The sequence below is a fragment of the Aythya ferina genome (assembly GCF_964211825.1).
Source record: "Aythya ferina genome assembly, chromosome: 1".
Lineage (NCBI taxonomy): Eukaryota > Metazoa > Chordata > Aves > Anseriformes > Anatidae > Aythya > Aythya ferina.
Genome location: NC_140296.1, coordinates 8550562 through 8573161, shown reverse-complemented (window position 1 = coordinate 8573161; position 22600 = coordinate 8550562). Strand labels below are relative to the sequence as shown.

Below are 22600 nucleotides of genomic sequence, written 5' to 3'. Positions count from 1 at the left end.
AATATTGTCTTTTTAAATAATGAGTGGGCAGTGGCTCTTTTCAGATAAATCAGCGACGCAATTTAGAAAGACAAGGAGGCATTTTTACCAGACTACAACAGTTTTAAGATCAGGAACAATTCTGGACCTAACTACGCCTTATGTCTTCCTTTCTAAACTCAAAATTTCTTTTAGTTTTACCAAGAAATATTCTACTGGTCTGGACTATAGAATTTTTGAAATAATTATGCATATTTATGTTTTATGTATGTTTTACTTCTCTAAATATATTACTCATTTGTTTAATTCATTCAGGAATCTACCATACTGTCAACCAACTACAGTAACCCAGAAATATGTGCTGTACGTGGAAGGGGCTTAATCACTAAGCCACACTTTCCTACAAAGCTCCAGTATTGTTGATTGGTAAAAAGCATTTCTCATTGAAATAATACTGAAGTGGAGCCCACACCCTCCTCCATATATATGACTGTTAAGTTAATTAACTTTTCAGGACAAAACGCTGATCACATTCAATGACAAGGTATACTGTCATCTTCAAGACAGCTCCAGAGGTAGCTCTGGTGGTACAACAGTGTATCTCGGGTCAAGCTTAGGCGTGAAATCCTTGAAGTTCTTAGATGCTTCAGTACCAAATACATCTAAAACTTTCCTGTTCATCAAAGCAAACCTAAAAAATGAGAGAGTGAACAGATTATTCACTTAAACAAAAAAAAATAAATTTCTGTTAAAATTATTTCACTTCCATGAAAGACTATCCAAATCTTTGAAATGCAGGCTTCAGCCTACACTGTTTTACAGATTGCAAGTTTTTCACCTTGGGCAAAAAAGACATGAAAAAATACATTTGACAATCTGATCACTAGTGTTTTGACTTCATACGCTTTATATAGCATGACTTATGTAAAAAGAAAAACCTTTAACTCCACAAAAAAAGCCCAAACAACTGTCTACTGTCTTTTCCACTCAAGTGGAACATAACCTGGCCATGCCTGTGTAAGTCTGGGTAACAATTTAATGGGTGTTACAACCTATTTCCATCTCTTTGCTCTTTAAAATTGTTGAGTGAAAGACCTTTTAAATGTCAAAATAATCTGCTTCTATGGAGAGTGTCAAAATTACTGTTACAGATATTTGCTTCAGAGGAAATAAAGGAGCAGAATTGCATTTCTCTTCCCTCTTCTCTTTCAACTAAAGCAATCTTAGAATTAATATAAGAGAGAAAAATGCAGCCAAAGTTGGACATCTGCACTGACATCATCCACCGTATCATGTTTGTACAGCCTCAGAGGTTGCCTCTAGGCATCCCAAGGAAAGCTTCCCACCACATCTAGCAATGTATTAAGTCACCTAATGTCCAGCTAATAGTGTGCTGTGCCATGGTGTGTGTAGGTTTAACATGCTCCAGGGACTGGCCTCTGATTTCTCTTCTATTTTTACAGTCTGGACAGAGACGATCTCTTCTCTATGCTGTGCCTCAAACCACAGTAGGTTGCATTGAAAGGACTGAAAGGAACTCTCAGGATTATCCAGACGTTACCTTTTATAATCCCATTCCTAAACTGATCTTCACTGTGATTTGGGTGCCTTGGTTCTGCCATATAGCATATCCATATAATAATGCACACTTCACTAAACTGTATTTTTATAAATCAATTAAAGCAGAATCTATTTTAAAAGGTAAGCACTTTAACATATTAGAGTGTAAATTCTTGCTTACCACTGAAAATTTTTCATTAGGTTTTCCTTGAAAAAAATCCTTTCCTAACTGAAATAGATGTTCTATAAAAAAAAGTTGAATCTTCAAAGCACTCTTAAGAAATATTCAGATATTTCTACTAATACTTTTAAACATGTAGAAATACCATGTTGTAAATCACTGAATGTATTAAATGATTCCTTCAATTTCTGTGTTTGTTTACTGGATTCTTCATATTTCACTGAAATCTGAAAGCATTCCACCTTTCCAAGTGAAAACAGATAAAAAAGCCTTCTAGTTAAACTCTCATCTGCTGAACAGTATTAACCACATTTAAGTCTTTGCTCCTGTCATTAGACTAAATCAGCAGTTAAGAACTTCAAGTGGACTGGAAGCCACTTGAAAAGCAAAGTAAATACACAGCAAATTAGCCCATATGTACTGCTACAGCTATGCTGTTGACAACAAATGACACAGAAAGTTGAATGTGATCAATGGTATGTTTAGGCAAGCCATAACATACCCGGATTACATACCTGCCCTTCGTTAATCGTAAAAGAAATTTCCAGTATGAAGGTCTCAGGTTCTGAACTTCCATGACAGCCTGCAAGAAAAATAATCTGTAAGAGCCAGCTGTGAAAGGTTCAGGGGAGAGCCTCATCTGGTACATTATATTGCCAAAAGCAGTGATCATTGAAGGATGGTTACAGAAACATGTATATATATGTTATATATTATACACATAGATATAAATTCCTCTTATGATTCATAAAAAAATAAACTAAAAGCAACTGTGATCATCCAACAATGTCCAACACTAACAGCAGATACACTGCTCACAGCTGAAATCAGTGCTGCATATGAGCACCACCAGCAGATACTGGTATTCCCAGAACACTATCTTTCAAAAGTGGTGGCAATTAATTTAGATCTCATTGTTGTGTAGAGAAAGCATAAATAATTCTTATCATATTTTGTGTAGTCACCTTTACAAATCCCTTTCCATATCTGAAATAATCTTTCTATTTGACTACTTTTCCATCTCACTCATGAATATAGTGAGGAAAAAACACCTCAGTATAGATCACTTTGCTAATTTCTCCCTCCTTCCTCCCCACTAAACCTAGTAATTTATTTCGAGTCTTGGATTCCTTTTTCAGCTAGTCATTAAGCAATGAAAAAAAAAAAAAACTTTCCTCTTTCTTCATAATAACTTTATTTCTTTTAGCTCCATGTGATGATCCTTGCCAGTAGTATTTTGAGATCTCAGTGTCACAGACTGTCTGGCACATCCCCAGTACTAAAAAATATTAGTTTACTTTGATATTAGAATGAGAAATAACCACAAATAAATTGAAGCAACGAGGAGTAGGAGTAGTGGATCTCTTCTGTTGGGCGCAAGACAGCAGAAAGCTACTTTATGTTTTCTCTTTATTGATGGGCACAAAAATAGATTTCATTTTCTAGAAAGGGGCAGATGTAGTGGAATAGTGTAGAGAGTAATTGGGTACCACTGAAAAGGAAATTTTATAGTTAATGCAGTCAATAAAGGGGCTGAAGGTAAGAGTACATGATTGACTTAGAAAGGATAAAATAGCTTGTTTCAAATGTAGGACTTAAGATTTCCTTGCTAGTTTTTGCAGATTCTTTCAGACAGCTAACTTTATTTCAAGTTGGTTGAGAGGGAAAACTTCCTTTTTTTTTTTTAACGCTGTAATATTACAATAAATTGTTTGCCTCCTTGAGAAATGGTCCTTTCATATGCTTGTGAAAGTCCCTACATTTATATTCATCTCCTGGGTCAATGTGTTTTGAGATCCTTTCCAAAGAATTCAGAGCTTTATATAATGTATTGAGTTACAAACATATGAGAAATTTGAGTCACAGAAATGATCTTCCCACAGTGACACTCAAAAACAGGTTGTAGGAGTCCTGATTCACAACATCTTGCTGAAATTACTACATGATATTTTTCCTATTTCACTGTATCCTCATTCTATTCAACATTTCAGTTAAACTCAGAGAAGTTCATATGCTATTCAAAGACAACATACTTACTGCCTGAAAGCATATTGATGTGGAAATGGCATAGATGATGCTGTCTGCATGTGGAAAATAGGGAACCTTCCCTGCTTCAATGCCTTTGAAGTATATCGTCTATAAAGATAAAAAAAATAAAACAAAATAAATTTAACGTAGCTTTTTACATTTATTATACATTTTCAAAGTAACAGGCCAACATTACTAATCTATGCTCATATAATTTTGTATATGTCCATAAATGTGTTATTGATTGAGCTTGCTTATAGAAGTTATCCAAGATCAATAGAATAAATGGCTATAAATGCACAGAACAGGACTTAGCAACATCTGGAGTGTTAAAAGGGTAGTATAGATCTTAAAGATAAAAAAGGGAAAGTTTGCTATGCTAAATTCTTCATTTTAAAAAAGCAGAAGAATAATACAATAACTATTCCAACAAAGTGAATATTCACTGTTCTTAAACAGCTTGAAATCACGTACTTTTATTTCTGAGAAAACATGTAAAGTTTATTTTCCTGAGCACAGCTTGACCTTCCAAAGCAGCACACGCCTCTTTGGTCAGTTACCCTTGGCTTGCGTAAGACAATAAAAGTAGTTTTAAAAAATAAAAAAGGAAAGAAAGAAAGAACACAAAGCACTTTTCTTATTTCACTTCAGCCACAATGTCTCAAACTCAAGAGAAAACCATCAGCAATACAAGACACTATTCGTGTTTTTTTTCCATCTGATATTCCACAAGTCAATATGGACAACTCAGAGTTGCTTTTATGCAACCATTATGTGAACCACCTTCAGAGCTTGAATCTAGGATGACAAGGAACAGAAATAAGCAGAGTATAACTTCCCTTTTATGTTTAATTTTATACTTAAAAGAAAAATACATTCCTTCTTTTTATTCTTGTTAAAATGAATTCTGCACCCACAAAGGGGATGGACAAATATTACTAGGGAGCCCTTGAGGTCTGCAGGAGAAAGCTTTGTGATTCAGGGATGATGCATAACAGGAGAACACTGTCGACTTATTCCAGTGTTGCTGCTGGGGAAATAACCAGGACTAAGTCTTGATTTTATGGAAAAATCACAGTAAGAAATCAAAAGCTGGTTAGCAAAGTATAATCAACATAGAAAACTCTACAAACATTCTTAATTTATTTTTTTTTGCCCCTACAGGCTCCCAATTTTTACAAGTTCATAGAAATAATTCAAACCGGAAAAATGGTAATTAGAACAAAGTTCTTTGCAAAGCCGGGAATTCAATCAGATTAAGCATACTGACAAACAACTTCAGCTATAGACTAAAACTTAAGCTATTTTGAGTTATCTTAGATTGCTGAATGCCAAAATTAGGGAACAAAGGCAGGAAGTTAAGCTGTAGCTTTTGGCAATAAATCTGCAATTAAGGGCTAGTTTTGATTTACATTTCTGGCAGAATAGACAAAATCCGCATTCTTGAAACTTTTAGATTGAAAAATCTATAAAAGCTACAAAGCAAAGAGCTATCAGAAAAGATTACCAAAAATCATGGAGAATATACACGAACACCGGTGTATAAAGACCTTTTAAAATGAAACACAGAAAGGAAAATAAGAAAGAAATGAGACCACAGAATGGCACTGCCTCTCGGCATGTCCCTACTAAAACACAGAACTGCTATACAACCCTGTTTTACACTGCAATGTTCTGACAAAGCTTATAAAGCTCATTTTCTGCCTTGAAAAAATATATACAGTAAAGAGTTCTGTTACAAGGTTAACATCCTACCTCTACTAATTTGGACGCCAGATACATAGAGATAGTAGTACTTTTGTAGAACATCATAGAAATTCCTGCTAGACACCCTGTAACAATTAGAAAACACAAGCATTATTAAGATTGTGATTTATTGCTGCTGTTGCCATACATCAGCTCAACAGATGAACAGATGTTGCACAAGATGATACTTTTTCTGCTACAACAAAGTTCAGTGATGTTCCTGTATTGACTATCAAAGTATGGTTCTTGCCATTAAAAAAAAAAAAAAAAAGAATTTTGAAACTGTGAAACAAGTTTGTGGCTCTGATCAGGAGCACAGCCTCAAATTTCCTCTCTCAGCCCACAAACAAGAGAGACCCCTGAGGTTTCACCAATGCAATAGGTGCACAAATAGGAGGGAAGGGCCTGCAACACTACCTATATTTCATTGGAAAATAATCCTTCTTCAGATTCAGTTGAGCTCATCCTTTCAAATGTGTTTTCTTTCACATATGGAAGTGCCAGTATTCGAACCTCTTATCAAAAGTCTTAGAAAATAAAGGATAACTTTACATTTGTGAATACAATAATTTATTGTCCTTGAAGCTGAACATGAAAAACAGACCGTTTGATTGAATTTACCTTACAATTTTAATTAAAGTCTTTATTTGAAAACACTTGTAACACTACTGTGTGTTTCACTACTTGAAACACCACCAACACAGCCTTAACGTATACAGCACTATTTTTATCACATAACTCTGGAAAGGGAACAGGAGGACAGACATCCAGCTATGTGCATTACAGAAATACTTGCAGAATCCCAACACAGGCAATATGGGCTTCTTATCATGGACTCACCAGCTACAAGTGCATGAAGCTCATCATCTAGGTTTCGTACCCAGCGCAGGAAGCAACTAGTACCCTGTAGGTGAACAGACAGCAGGATTAGCCCAAGTTATTTCTCTTTCAGCATTCACAGACTGGAGATATCCTGCTGTAAACTAGTAATACAGCACACAGCATAAATTAAGGATATAGTGTGACAATACCCATAATCCACACTACCTGAAGAATTTTATTTTTAGTTGTTTACTGTTACTGTTCTTTTCAGAATCAGAGAGCAAAACAGTTTAAAATAACAATCTAATTCGCATGTGTTCAGAAAAACTAAATTTGAGAACATCTTCATTTGCTCTAGTTGTCTTGACTCTCCCATGAGAAGTTTGTCACATCCTCTGCACTGTTTTTTCCAACTGTTTTGGAAATCCATATTTTGCTGCCAAATTTTATCCCTGGTAAATTTCTGTTTGTTTCCAAATTGCTGGAGACTTGCTTAGCAGGGCCAGATCGAGTGCTGATGGCACTGAAACAACATTATATAATTCTGTATGACGGCCTGCTGACATCTATTTTGATATATGTGTTAGCCTTTTAATCCATCTAATGTGTGCTTTTCATGGAACAAAAGAATAATTTATATTGGAAGAGATTTCTGGAGATTCTCTGGTCCAACCTCCAGGTCTCATTAGAGCAGGTTGATCAGGAATTCATCCAATTAAGTTCTGAGCATCTCCAAGGACAAAGACCACATAGCTTTACCAGGCAACCTGTTTCAATGTTAGGCAACCCTCACAGGAAAAAATATTTCCTTATATTTCAACAGAATTTCCTGTATTTCAACTTGAATCCATCCCCTTTCATCCTGCTACTGCATAACTCCAAGAACAGTTTGTTTTCTCTGCATCCTCCAGGAGGCATAAATAACAGTGAGATCTTCCATCAGCCTTTCCTTCTCCAGCTTGAAACCCTTTTCTCCCAGTTTCTCCTTGCACATCAGATGACACAGTCCTCAAATCAACTCGGTGGCCCTCATGTGAACTCACTGCAGCATTTCAGGTTGTATCAGGAATAGTATAGCCAGCAGGACCACGGAAGTGATCATCCCCCTGTATTCTTCTCTGGTGAGGCCACACCATGAGTACTGTGTTCAGTTTTGGGCCCCTCACTACAAGAAGGACATCGAGGCTCTGGAGCATGTCCAGAGAAGGGCTACGAAGCTGGTGAAGAGCCTGGAACACAAGTCCTGTGAGGAGCAGCTGAGGGAACTGGGGTTGTTCAATCTGGAGAAGAGGAGACTCAGGAGGCTCAGACCTTATTGCTCTCTACTGCTACCTGAAAGGAAGTTGTGGGGAGCTGGGGGTCGGCCTCTTCTCACACGTAACTAGTGATAGGACTAAAGAGAATGGCCTCAAGTTGAGGTTTGAAATTAGGAGACATTTCTTCTCAGAAAGAGTAGTCAAATACTGGAACTGGTTGACCACAGAGGTGGTGGAGTCACTGTCCCTGTAGGTGTTTAAGGAAAGGGTAGATGTGGTACTTAGGGACATGGGTTAGTGGGCAGTATTGGTGGTATGTGGACAGTTGGACTAGATGATATTAGAGGTCTTTTCCAACCTTAATGATTCTATGATTTCAAAGTCTTGAACAATGCATTGAAATTAAAAAAATACAGAAGAAGAATATGTCTGTGTCCCAAAACTGAATTACAACACTCAACTTTACTACTAAAAATTGAGTAGTAAATTTACTTTTTTAATCTTATTTTAGAAAAGGAAACCAGACTACCATAGCCAACCGACTTTTTATAAAACCTTATTTGCTATTTGCTGACAATAATTAACAGTCAGGTGGACACAAAATATTAATAGTACAGCTACTGCAATTCTACAAAGGCATTTCAGACACCCCTCGGGGACAAGTTTGACTTTTTTTTTTTTTTTTTTTTTTTTAAGTAAGGCAGAATATAATTCCTTTGGGTTCAAAATACATCAAGAAATGTTTTGGCTGTGATTCAATCTTTTGGACTGATTAGGATCTCTATTGCCCTACATGCTTAACTCGAACTGGAAGAAAAACATAATGCATCCCAAATTTATGGAATGTAAACAACAGAAAGCACCTACTTAATAAATTACAAATAAAGGTCAGAGTATTTGACCCTCATAAAATTAACATCCATAGAACTTATTTATACTTCAGTTGCAATTAGAGGTTTTAAAATAAATCAAAATCATTTCAGTTTTTGCAATTTAAATACTTTTATTCTCTGGAGGCACTTTTCCTAAAATTCAAGCAACAAATGAATTTTCAAGTAAACTCTGAATAGGCCATTTGCACTTTGACATCAAAAATTTTAAACTCGGTAAACTTAAAAATTCTTGTGTTTCAATCCAACTACACTTTAAGTGAGATTCTGTTTTACTTATATATAAGGGTTTAAAAAAAAACACGAAGTAATGTTCACCCTAAATAATACAAAATTCTCTTAGCTTTGGAGAGAAGTGAAGTGGCAGTTGAAAAATTACATGTGTGATTAGGAACATAAAAGTGCAAAAGCCGCTTCAGCACTGCAGTATGTAACATACTCTCCCTTATAGCATGTGTTTGGTTACATTCTGTTTGGCATTAATACACATAATTCAATTAACTTCAACAATGTTGAATGAATGTGTATCAGTTCACAATCTGTCATCTTATAATGGTGCAGAAGGGTTGATTTCCAAGTGGTAAGTGCTATGTCTCAGTTGCACATGATGTATGTTCTGCAAGCTCCTGCTATTTAGGCAAGTAAGGATTCCAGAGACATTTGAGCCAAAAAATGTGCAAATGGCTTCTCTTTGGCTACAATGCTGTTACTGCAGTCATCACTTGTGTTTGCATGAAAATGTTTCTGTGTAAAAGAAAGTCTTTTGAAATCTGAATTCACTTTCTCTGAAGTATGCCTATCTCCTGATACTGATGTCATGCTTCAAAATCTATCTTGCTTATTCAGAAATGACAGAAAAAATAGAAGGAATGGAAGATCTGTTTGCTGTTTATGGTTTGATTATCACAATGCTACAGAATTTGTCAATGCCATTCTGTAGAAACCTGTGTCAGTAATATGAAGTGGCTAGACTTTTTACCTCATCCTGATGTTCTGAAAAACAAAATAAAAAAGTGGCATTCGACACTCTGTATATTATAAACTTACTTTGTATATACTGACAAAAGATCCCAGGAAAGCTCCAAGCTGGAAATTTTCCTTGTTGTAGAAGAGTGAAAGTAGCCGGGATGGCTCTGTAAACAGATGCCGGAAGGTGGATGGGATCCGAAGGCAACACTGGATCAGGTAACCAATGCTAAACATCCTAATGAAGCCCTAAAGAAAACAGGAAGAAACCACAAATTCAGAAGAAGGAAAATAAAAAATGTCTACAGAAGTACTTATTATTGACATCGAGCAGTTTAAAACCCATTCTGCATATACTAAACAAAATGCATTTCCATCTTCAAACTTTTTTTTCCTGTCCAGATTCCCCAGTAAAACAGCAAAAGCAATAAAATCGTAAACAATTGACTCTCCTTTAGTTTGTATGAATATCTCATAGGCCTCAAAGGACAAACTCTATTTGTCTTTTGCTCCAAAATTCTGTCCTCTGAAAGAATCCTGATGTCTTCCAGGTTACTGACCAGCTTTTAACCACAAATGGGTACAGAGGAAAGTAATGTGGGACAAAAAAAAAAAAAAATGCATTTTTACACTCAAATGTCTGGAGAAAGCACTAAAGCAGTAAAAAGTCCACACAAAATAAATTTCAGAAAGTGGGAGAATTAGAAATTGACCCTGATGGCTTGGCACATGCTCATGCACTTTCCCTCAACCAAACTGGAGGCTTCAGGAAGTGTACAGCAAGATAAAGTACAGACCCAAAGGGGAGATTTTGTCCAGAAATATTGAAAAAGGATAATGTGGCTTCAAATGATTTTTCTCTTCCTCTTCTCCCTTAGATATGGATCTGCTATTTTATATCTCATCACAAAACTACACTGACTGTTTCTTTCCAAATCCTCTTCCCCAGTTTCTTGTAATTTCCACCAAAGCTTCCTATCATCATTCTTACCCTGTGGCTGAACTTCTCAGAGAATTCTGAATAAAATCTATCCATTGTTTGTATGGAAGATACCTCATCTGAAAACTATCCGAATGCCGCGCACTCATCGTTGGCAAATAAGGCATGACCCAACACTCGTGATTTCTCCAGCCCATTTTTCAGAGCGTATTCAGGGACACTCAGATAATTGTAGAGACAGTGGTAACTGTCAGAGGCCTCAATTGAGCAACCTTTCCAACTCAGAAACTCCAAACATTTTTCCCTTCTGTAGAACTTTCTAATGCATCTTAAAGCTCATAAAACTATTCTGGTTAAACATCCAGTAATAAACTTCTTGAAACAATTACTCTCCCTGACAACACTCAATGAGTGTTTATAGGAATCAAGTGGAAGAAACTATTTTGTGTCATCTGGTGATCATATCATACAATAATAGAACGGTTTGGCTTGGAAGAGACCTTAAAGACCCCCTGGTTCCACCCCCCTGAAGGGGCACCTCCCACCAGACCAGGTTGCTCAAACCCCCATCCAGACTGGCCCTAAACACTTCCAAGGATGGGGCATCCACAGCTTCTCACCACCCTCTGAGTGAAACACCTATGATCCAACAGCTATGCATGAAAATTTTCCATTTCTTCTTCTACTACTTTTAAAGGTATGTAAATTGTACTTACTGAACAGCTACTGACCCAGTGTTTTGTGATCGTGTAATGAAAATGCTGACTGAAAGGTATATATGGTAGGCAGAGTTCTAAGTGCACTGTGAATTTTGTGTAGTTAAAATGTCAAAGTTAAGATGAACATAAATCCACACCTAAAATGAAGGCGTAATCTAGCATGAAGTACGCAGCCCTCATCTTGAGAATAAATAAATAAATAAATAAAAGAGATGATCACAGTACCAGGTACCATTATATAAAAAGAAAGTCCTAAAAATACCAGTTATGACCAAAGCCCAGTGAGAACAAACAACAATAAGGTACACTTGATTTTTTTCCTGGCTGTAGAAAAGACCATTCAGATGGGATGAGGAACACCGCATTAGGACACACTTCAGTTCCAGCTGGCAAAGAGTCAAATATATACCTGCCATTTTATTTTTATGAGTTACAAACTTAGAAGTGCTGACCTGCAGGATTAAGGCTTAGTTTTGATGCACAGCAAGCAGCAGTAAGTAGTGCACAAAGTCTTTCCATTTAGCTCATTAAATCGACCAGGTGAATGCATATCACATATTTATAGGTGCTTTTCAAAGTCACAAAAAGTATTACATTTTAGATCATATAATCAATGCATGATATTGTTACTTTTATCTTCCAAAAAGACCTCAAATAATAAACAGTAAAGTGTATGTAGGAAACCATAATAAACTTAAGTGAGATAAGTAAACCCTGCTACAAGCTATTTCTCCACTGAAATTTAAAATTGGGACTCACATCAGCCAGATGTAGCAGCACAGTAAAACTACATATCTGCTAAACTCATGAAATAATTCTTTTGAGAAATATATTTCTTAGAAAGTTAATAATACAGTCAAGATATTGGCTATAAGTCACTTCCAGATATACACATGTGCACATAAATGGAGTCCAGGAACATACCAAAAACGAGTCAACCTGTTGCAATGTACTAGGAATTAGATAATTAAATTAGATAACTTAAATTAAGTTATCTAAAATAACTATGTACATGTACAGCAATAAAAATTATTCTGGGTATACAGTAGCCCATGTTCAATCAAGAGACAGAATATCCAGCTACAATCATTAGAAAATAATCTCATATTCATTTTGGTCATATTCGTCATAGGGTATTTTATGACAGCCACCTGTTATCATCTGCAGCACTGACAGAAAAAAAGAAACTGCCCCTGGCTAAGTTTTCTTCATTGTAATCAATAGGAACCACAAAAGAAAAATACGGTTCAACTGCCTTCGTTAGCCTGTCATGCTCTCTTCAAGCATTTACAAAACCAAGATATTTTGCATTTTATGTATTCAGAATCAGAAGGGAAGTTGATGAAATCAGGTGTTAATGTCATTATTAGACACTACATAAAAGCTATCATGTGTTGTGTCCACTACTAATGTGCACTGAAGTATGAAGCAGGAGAGAAAGAGCATGCAATGGTAATTAAGCACAGATATAATAATGGGAAAACAAGATGCTCAGGGGTAAGGGAATATATAGTACAGAGGGAAAATTCTGGCAATAAGCAGCTCATCTGATCAACTGGTATTTCCCTGGTTATATTATTGCAGTCAAGAATGATTTATACTATAATATTATACAAGACTGGTACAAGTATGAAGTATAGTTCAAATGCATAATTGATTTCTCTACAGAGATAATAGCCTTTGAAACTATTTTTTTTCTTCATTTTTAGTCAGGTCAAGATTTATTTCTGCTCCATTGGGAGCTGAACGCTGGGTTTCATATATATCTATATATATCTGTGTATTATTTATTTATTTTATATAGATATATAAAATATAAAATATAGATATATAAAATATATCTATAATAAATATATATTTATTTTATATAGATATATATCTATATAAAATAATAGCTTCTCCGTCATCCCCCCCAGGTGTATGAAATGTGAACAAAATGATGCTGAATAAACAACTGAAGTGGACAGAGAGTTCTGAATATCCCCTTTAAAATTTTTCTTGTTCTTCTCATCATTAACATGTCTCCCTTTCCCCAACCCCAAAAAACAATAAAGGTAGTAGTGTGGGACCAGTCTGCTGTAATTTGAGGAACTCTCAACCTGAAATGAGATTTGGTCCCTCCACTGGAGTGATTCAACACTATTAACTCCTATTTCTTTGTCACCCTTCTATTTCAAAGGCACTTCAAGTTCACTGTATTCCATAATAGCAGAATCACTTCTCTTCTTATTTATGAAGTCACAAGCAAAAACAATCTTCTAGAAGATTAAGACAGTTTTCCACAGAGAAGAGGTATCAACTCTATTACAAGTACGCTAAAAGAAATCCCCATGTTTATTCTAGCAGTGCTTCTAAAATAATATAGGGTTATGAGGGTACTGATAGGTGTATACCCACATGGTGCTGAGCCTGAAGAAAACAACAACCTAAAGAAAAGGCACAATCCATGAATGAGATAGCAAATGGACTGAGATAGTGGTGAGAGGTTGAGAAGAAAAGCCTCATTTGATGCAGCAAAGTTTCACAAACCTATCCAACTGCCAAACCTGTAGCACTCTGTAGATCTATTACCACCCAACCAGGAAACAAAGATCCTAGGAAGTTGGGCACTATTTTTACATTTGTGCGTATCATGCTGACTTATCTTGATGGTTGTATGTAGGTGCCATCAATAAGAAATGCAATATAAAATACTGTTTTATAGAATAAATTACTAAGCAAAGAATTGTACGGAAATAATCCACTCCAGTCACAAAAACCCCATAACTGTATTTTGATTGCTGTCCTCAGTTAGTCCCTGAACAAGACCTTTCTATATTGAAGCCATGCTAAATTTTCTGTTACCTTGTGTGCCATTAGAAGAGATAAATGCAACAGTTTTCAAGACAGGCAAATTTTGAACAAAGTAAGGGTAAATAAGGTGGTAAGTGGTTCTCCCTCCTAGTTCCAAGGCCAAAACAAAATTATTATTTTAATCGAGTTTTTGTTAAATATGTAATACCTACAACAGAAAGGTGACAAAACTACACTGAACTGTTTGTGAAGGCTCTACTATCTTTTCTAATCCTAATTCAGCAGAACACTTAAGCACTATCTCAGATCCCATCAAGTTCAGTGCAACTTATATATATGTTACACAGTGGTATGCTAATGTACTGCAGTGTGAACAATACAGAATGATACACTACATACAAATACTTAAATATTGTGCTAGATCTCTTCTGATGCTAAACATAACCATACCTCTTTTAAGATAACATAAACTGCATATAAACATTCTAAAAAGTTGTCTTTTAAAGTAAAGCATCAGAAAATGCTCAAATCAATTTCTGCTGCTCCAAAAATAAAAATTAATAAATTAAGAGATCAAGATCTTCTGAAGTCTTAACAGCTCTGAAAAAAGGCATAGCAGGTGGTACCACCTGTGCCAATCTAACACCAGCCAAAACAGCCTCCTCTACACAGCACTCCTCTGAAAAAATATGCACTGATCCCATTGTAATGGAGGACAAATTATGCCACTGGGCACGGCCAGCTCTTCCCGTGCACAGCAACTGGGAGCAATCTCTCATTACCCTGACCCCTTAAAATAAATGAATGGGAGAGTGAGCCCAAAGCCAGCCCCAGTGTGCCAGACACGCACAGCTGTATGCACGCTGCTGCTGCTCTGCCTGCCGAAGCAGCACATTCCAGGTGCTTTATTTCGGGTGGAGTCACAAGTGGGCTCAGCCGCAAAGTGCATCACATAGTTAAACAAGTTCCTTGCTTACCAGTCCATTTTCCTCTACACGTTTTACTTTATTCATTCACTTCAGCTAAAGATGAGAAAACTTTAACCCCTGTCCCATCCTAATTTGAGAAAATCTGTTGTTTTCAGGGTTGTCGTATTTTCAATGGACAAAGAATGAGCAACAGGCTCCTTTCTCATTTCCGAAGTATACATTTTTTTCTGACCAGAGACTTTTGCCCTGTGTTTGCCAGAGTTTGTCAATCTAACGTCTTCTGCACTTACTTTAATACAATATGAAATGCAATTATCTTCATAGTGTTTACAGCATCTATGCCTTGGGCCATGTTTGCACCTGCAAAAAGCACAATGAAACACATATTAACTTGTAGCTGTTTTCAGTGTAATCAACAGGAGACTTCATAAATTTTACTTGCCTAAAAATACATAAAGTGTTATTTTCCCACCACAATTTTTCCCATTACCTACTGAAGGGCACTGTGAGCTTTTACGATGCTATAAAAGGACAATAAAAAGAAACAATACCCTCGTTGTGTAGCAGAAGTGTCTGCACACTTATTTTGATCCAATCTCTTTTCTTGCCATTCCATACCTATAAATACAAAATTAAGCAACAAATTTTCTGCTTCTCAACAAGAAGCTATGGGACAGAACTCTAGTGGGATTACCCTTCCCGGTCTGTCTGCACTCCATGGTTCTGGAAGCGTATTTGACTGAGTATCTGTGTTCTCACATTTTTCATAGCATTTTAAGGTCTATTGGAAGGCAATATAGACCATACAAGTACACAGAGATACCCTGTGAGACTTCTTTCAATTATAAGCATTTCACTACTGGGTTAATTCTCCTCCTGCATAGATTTTTCTGTGGCTCTTATTTCAGACTGCAAATTTGACCTTCAGCGTACCAAAGAGACTGTCTTGGGATGGTGAGATTCATGGATTGTGCAGTTGTTAGCCCTGCATTATGTAGAATTATAAAGAAGTAATGTCATACCAGGTCTGAACATTATATTTCGCCATAGCCAAGTATGCAAGTTTTAATACGAAATAAATTACACAATTTATATACTGTGCCAAATATCTTGGAAGTTTTGAATCATGTACTATAAAGTCTGATGGCTATAAATCATCTGTGAGGTCAGTTTATGTAGCAAAAACTGTAATGAGAATGTGATCAGGTTACAGGCATTTAGACTCAATTATTTTGAAAAGAACCATATGGAAGGGAAAGCTGTGAGAGCATTAGGACTCAGAATTGGTAGTTTTCTGAACATCTGAGTAGAGAGTTTCAAAACCTTAAAGAAAAAATGTTCTTCTCCACACATAGTCCCTCAATCCTAGTAGTTAATCCTAGTGGAAGAGCTATGAACTAGCAAACCGAATATGGAGTATTTAAGACAAAATAGTTATAAACAACTCAGCTGAAAGAATCTGCGCACAGCTCATAGCTTTTTCTCTTTGTAGATTTTTTTTTAATCTAATACAGTCTTGCCTGAAAAGCCACTGCTGATCGCCCTCATATTTTTCAATTCAAAGACACAACAAATCATAGGAAGTCACCCCCTAATGTTGGCTCATTATGTAAGCCAGTAAGGTAAGCCACTACAAACTGCACTTTGCAGACTTCTTTCCTGTGCATCAGTAGGAAAAGATCTGGCCATAAATAAGATCTGGCTCCTGAAGAAGTCAGTGGAAGTGAAGTCACATGTGTGATACGATCAGATCCCCACTCTATTTCTAATGCCATTGTCCTTATAGCAAGTACCTCCTCGTGGTACCTAACGTGTCCAAAGCAGACAAATCAAGCACAGCAGCGTAGAACATTTGAACATGCCAGCATGAAAAGCTGTCTGATGTCACTTCTTTAAGCCCATTGTAAAGGACAGTAAATTGCATTCTGTAGACAGGAAGGAACCTATCTTATCTAACTTCAGACGTCTAGGTCTAACCTTGGGTAAAACAGTTTTAGATTCACTTTTGCCTGGGTACTTTCTGACATAGGGGGAAAGGCCCAGTGTTATGAGTCCTACTCTAAGGCAGTTCTACTTTATGCAATACAGGGATGTAGGTCCCAAAAAAGATGATGTTGTGGTAACTTAAGGTGACCTAAAAAAAAGAGTGCTGCTTTGTGGCTTTCCCTTCCTAATATCACTACCAGCACTACTGGAACCTTGACATGAGCCAGTCCTGAAGCAAAAACAAATACCACTTCGCCATTTAGAATGGGCTGAACGTAAAATCCCTTGTTAGAAAACTGCACACTGCAAGTCGTTTTGAATCCCTGATACAACATACAGGTCTTAAATTTCATTTTTGTTAGAGTTCATAATTTGATACTGATACTTATCCAGTAAAAATGAATTGCAAAACACTTAAATGCAAAGCAAAAGCATTATAATATTGTCAAATACAGTGTAACAAAACATTAAAAAGAGCCAAGTAAAAATGACTCATTTTGTTTTGTTTTTCTTTTGTTTTCTTTTGACTCACACTTTGTCCATGAGCTTTTTTGTTAGAGCCAGTAAGTTCATTCGTTGTGATATTTTTTCACAATGCTTTATCTTTCTATCTGTTTTTGAAAATGCTGCTTCAGGTGAAAATGAATGAGTTGGGATTTCTTCTTTCCCTACAATGAACCTGAAAGAAAGAAACAAAAGAGAATAAAACAACAGTTATATAAATAACTCAAAAATATATAAAGGCTCTGATGTTTCTAATACAGAACTCTAAAAGTCTTTACAACAAGCCTGAAGTTACCCACAGGTATGGAAAAGAAGATGCATCCTAAACAGGTGCCAAAACTTGTATCTCCTGGAAAAGACCAATCCACTGACATAAACTTTAGATAAACTTCACATAACGGCCAACATTGCTGCCAGGATTCTTTTTAAAACTAGGAACATGAACATTACTGGGGAAGTGCATTTCCATACAGAAGAAAAACACCAATTAAAAATACCCATGAAATATCTCAATTGTCTTCAGCAAAATGGGGTTGCATAAAGATTGATAATTACTATGGTATTTTTATAAAATATCTGTGTTGTTTGTTTTTTTTTTTAATCTTCAAAATGTTTTTGCTCTCACCAAGAGCATCAGCTTTGTTTTGCTTGGCATCATCGTCAGCCTTCTTTCTTCGCCCAGAAGTTGATACTGTCAATATACGGGTTCATCCTACATGTAGAATGACTGTGTATCAAGGGCAAAGGAGGTCATTATGATAAGACATACTGTTTCCTAACACTCTGCACTGTATTTGAAGTTACACTGTTGTGAGGTAGTCTTGCTGAGAGTGGCAAAAGTATATAAACTTTGTCATTTGGTTTGTGACAGAATTTCTCAGCAAATTTCAGAGCGCACTGTTTTTACAGGTTGTCATAGGAGTGTTCCATGTCCAGATTTCTGGATCACACAATTAATTATTTAACTATCGCTGCAAGCTCTGTACTTTCCACCACCTACCACAGCTCATTTTTGTAAGCTGATACTGTGCATGCACTGGGCTATCATAGTGGGAGACAGGTAGCAGTGTATGTAAGGGAGAGATAAAAAAAAACATCTCTTCACACTTCTGACATAAGGCACGAAGACAGGAGAATTTTGTATAACTCCACAAATGGGTGAGTACCACCAGAAAGTCCCATTGCAAAGTAAATTATAGGAGAGCCAGTATTACTAGGACTGACAGAAGGTTTAGTGGCACAGGATATCTCAAAGGAGTATGTTAAAAGTCCATGCTTCATTTGAGTGCTGGTCATAGAACTACTGTTGTATTCATTCAACATTTTGTAAATACAAAAAATAAACTCCAGGAAAAAGCATAGCAGCCCATTGCTTCCAGGAGAATAGTAGGAATCATGAATCACAGTTTTAAAAAGAGAAAAGATAGTGCTCCTTCAAAAACATGTAAGCATGTGCCTGTATTTCCTTTCTATAATAACCCAAAATATGAAAACATTCCTCTCTTGCCAGCATATTATGCTTTCTTTAAAATATGCTGCATATCCCCAGTTGGGAAATTTTTAGAGCAGTGTGTTTTTTTCTTAGGAAAACTCATTTCATACAAGGCAGCTTCCACCATGCACAATTCCTTGAAATACGCACTTTAAGCTACATACTCCCAGAACTACTTTCCTTACTTACTTCAGTGCAGAGTATGTAAATCCTTTCAAGCCATCTTTGCACCTGAAATATAAAAACAACAATATTTTTTATAATGGATTGCTTGTAGATTAGTTTTATAGATGAAGTATGACACTGAAAGGCTGCGGATGAGCATCAGTGTCTCGTTAATGGAAAACAGCAAGTCTGTAACAACTCTGTGGCTATCCCCAACATCAGATGTCACCACAGCCTTGGAACATCTTAGAAACAAAGGGTAAAACATATATAAATGCCAGTGCTTCTCTCTTTTATCAAAACCAAGAGTGGAGAAATTTTTAAAGGATGGTGACAGAAATCACTGGGGGAATAAAAGGATTTAATGTGACAAAGAACTGCTACTTTACAGGAAAAAAATAATAAATGAGTTTAACAAAACATAAATGCTATTGCAAGGAGACAAAGAAGGACTGGTCCTCAATAGAAAACCCACCCTACTTAATTTTGATATTGAGATAACTGTACTTTGCACAAAATAAGGTTTCTTATATGAATAACCACGGTAAAGAGTCTGTAACTGGCTGTGAAAGTTTTGTATTTTTGACTGCTTTCTGCACAACAAACTATGAATGCAGTTGAAGCTTGCAGCTGCTACAGATCCTTCTTGGAAGACTTCTCAGAGCACCAGAGCCAAGCTGACAGGAAAGCAAAGAGCTGGTACTTGTACTTTTTCCCCTTTTTCTTTTTATGAAATTGCATGGTGAATACATCATTGTAAAAATGCATTCCTGACATAATATTTAACTAGCAGCTTAACAACATCACCACTTCATTTACTCTAAGAGAAAACCATAAGGAAGTTGCAAGATCTTCATAAGCAAAAGTGGACAAACACAACCCTTCTCCTTCTGCCTGCAAAGACCAAGATGTCCCTGGAAAGTCTATGCCTGTCCCCCTGAACAGCATCAGTTCCCAGAAGGCAGCGCAGATGGCCAGCGCATGCTGCTGATGGCTGGATATGTAAGAACAGCAGGAGGAACATAATGAGATAGTGGCTTGCTTCCAGCTCAGCATTAGTGATGATACTGGCCTTGAATTGGGCTCCATTTCCCTGGTTATGCAGACAGATGATCATTCCAACTGTTACTGCACATGCTAACAAGAAGGAAGAGTCCCTTGCTTACCCTTCCTCTTCACTTGAAAGTCTGGACAGGAGAAGGCAGAAGTCACGGAAAGCTTTGAGACACGTTCTGTGGTGACAGATGTTCACACATCAGTAAAGTCTGGCTTTGTGCTGGCCTTGTAGGGTGCTGGCAAAATCTCACAGTACTCGACCCATGGGCAAGGCCCTGAACATGTTCCAAAGGACTTGGTTTTGTCACCATGTGCACAGTGATACATAAGTACTGTTACAGTTACACAGAACACCGGAAAACTCATCCTAAAGAGTTTCTCCTTCAAAATGATTGCACCTAAAATATTGATCGTGTATATATGCTCTATAGGGGACCATGGTAATCTCAGACATTGTTTGCTGTTATCTTTAATTAACACAGAACTTTGAAAGCAAAGACACATAAACATTTTACTTTTTATGATCCTTTACCTATGGGATTCAGAAGCTGAAAATCACTGTAGCACTCTGACAAAACGATGGACTGAGAGATGGACTGACGGGCGACTGACAGAGTGAAACAAAGGGAAGGAGCTTTACCCAGAGCTCACAGCAAAGCCCTGGCAGAACTACGAGCCCAAAGACACAGGGTTTACATATACCCACTCTACCCACAGAACTGCTCTCCAATATCACGAGTTTGTTTTAAAACCTACAATTGGCCGTAAGTTAAGTGTCTTTTGAGGTAAGGGTGTTGGACACATTATGTGTTCAAGCTGCCAGCTCAAGAACAGGGCTTTAGTTTCTGCTTTCCCAGTAAGCTAAAACCATACACAAACTGAAATGTAAACATACTTCAGTGTTTCTAGAGTAATATCGACACGGAAAAGTAATCACATTACAAACGTAATGACATTTTTGCCTTAATTACTACAGTGCAACTGCATTTCCAGCCGTGAGCGTGCGGCTATTACTGCCGGATCGCGCCACCAGATGTCCCTCACCAGCTGCTGCTGACAGGCTGCGGCCTGGCCCGCCACCATCCTGCCTCCACCGGACTTATTAAACTGTTCCCGAGGAGGGCATCCATCGAAATTTCTTCGCCACTGCTGAAAATCACAAGACATCTGAAGTACTGAAAGAGAAAGCCACGCTCCAAGCCCCTCATCACAACTCCAAGAAACATGAAGAAGGATTTCTAGCAGCCATTGTAGTTACATGCTTCAAGTCAGTTATGCACAATAAGTATTTGGTGTATCGGAATGTGATTAGTTGTTATTACTGTTCTTCTTTTATTAGTTATTCTATATAGTCATGGAGCTATAGGTCTGAATCCCCCTGCAAAACACATCAAGGCTAAATATGCAGTTCAGTGTGGAGGTAACACTGAAGATACAATTCCATTTTCTCCCTTTAACTTTCTCATTTTTTACTTTTAACGTGGTATAAAAGAGCTATTTAAGTTCTTAAATAGAATTTAATTTATGCTGCTGGCTGCCTAAAATTTCCTTCATGATGCAGACTAGTGGGTATGTGAAAATCCTGCCCTAGAGAAACAATTTGTTTGATTAAGGGCAATTTGCACTGCAATTTTCACTTCTCTGACATGGCAATTTTGCTCCTATAAATGAAATTGTAACCAATAATGATATTTATCTTTATATTATGAATTCTGTATATTAAGGACTTCAGAATACTGATCTAGAGTTTGCAGTTCCCTTATTTGCTCACGAGACACACCACACCAGCAGCAAAAAAAAAAAAAAAAAAAAAGAAACCTCTACACCAACTCCAAACATGCTTCTTTTTGGCTGGGGGGAGAAAATGAAATACACAGAGACAGCCTGGAGATGTCACAAATTCAGCAACCGGCCTTGACTCCAACTGCAAACAACAGTAATGTACGATGCTAGCTGCACATGGTACTTTTCATGAACACCTGGCTGCTAATAACTGAAGAGTAATGATTTGCTTCATACAGGCCACTACTAATTGGTAAAAATAACTTTTACTTAGTGCTTCATTGCTCAAGGGGTGAAAGAGTCCCTGCTCTGCTGCTGACCCCCAATGAGCCATTCAAGCTGCAAATGAGCACAGTAAAAAATATTGCATGTGCCTAGTGTTTCAGATTCCCCTGAGCCAGGAAAAATCTGAATAGCATATTATGTTTAAGCTTCTTTTTATGGTATTACTCAACCTGGAAGAACTGAGATTTTGGGTGAGCTGTACACTCAGTGCAGCTCATCTCTGCTGCCGTTCTCACCGCCCTGCAGGTCATGGGACAGCATCTCAGGCTGTAGGAAGGCGGCACCAGTTTTTGCCCAGCAAGCAAGCGTTTAAAGGGCGCATAATCTGGTTACAACTGCCTGGCAGAGAATTTTCCCATCGAAGGGGAATTTGCCCCTGGTCCAAAGCCAGCAGAGCCCATAACTCTGCCAGCTGTCCCCATCCGGCACCGCGTACCTGATAACGGAGCAGAAATGCTCGCTGCTCTCAGCCTGGCTTTGGCAAGAGCTGAGGCTGGAGCTGGAGCAGCAGAAGAATCGAG

General features: G+C 37.2%; 1 protein-coding gene across 1 annotated transcript in view; it reads right to left on the bottom strand.

Moving 5' to 3' along the window:
- Window positions 1-240: 240 nt before the first annotated feature.
- The window catches only part of TMEM135 (transmembrane protein 135), a 176383-nt gene continuing 154023 nt past the window's right edge, over window positions 241-22600 (bottom strand). The window contains exons 7-15 of the mRNA XM_084531480.1: window positions 18981-19022; window positions 17328-17474; window positions 15100-15169; window positions 9510-9677; window positions 6335-6398; window positions 5504-5580; window positions 3758-3856; window positions 2236-2303; window positions 241-670 (exon numbers count right to left, since the gene is read on the bottom strand). Coding sequence (XP_084387606.1) covers window positions 538-670; window positions 2236-2303; window positions 3758-3856; window positions 5504-5580; window positions 6335-6398; window positions 9510-9677; window positions 15100-15169; window positions 17328-17474; window positions 18981-19022 — 868 coding nt within the window. The 3' untranslated portion in view covers window positions 241-537. The remainder of the gene's footprint in view (window positions 671-2235; window positions 2304-3757; window positions 3857-5503; window positions 5581-6334; window positions 6399-9509; window positions 9678-15099; window positions 15170-17327; window positions 17475-18980; window positions 19023-22600) is intronic.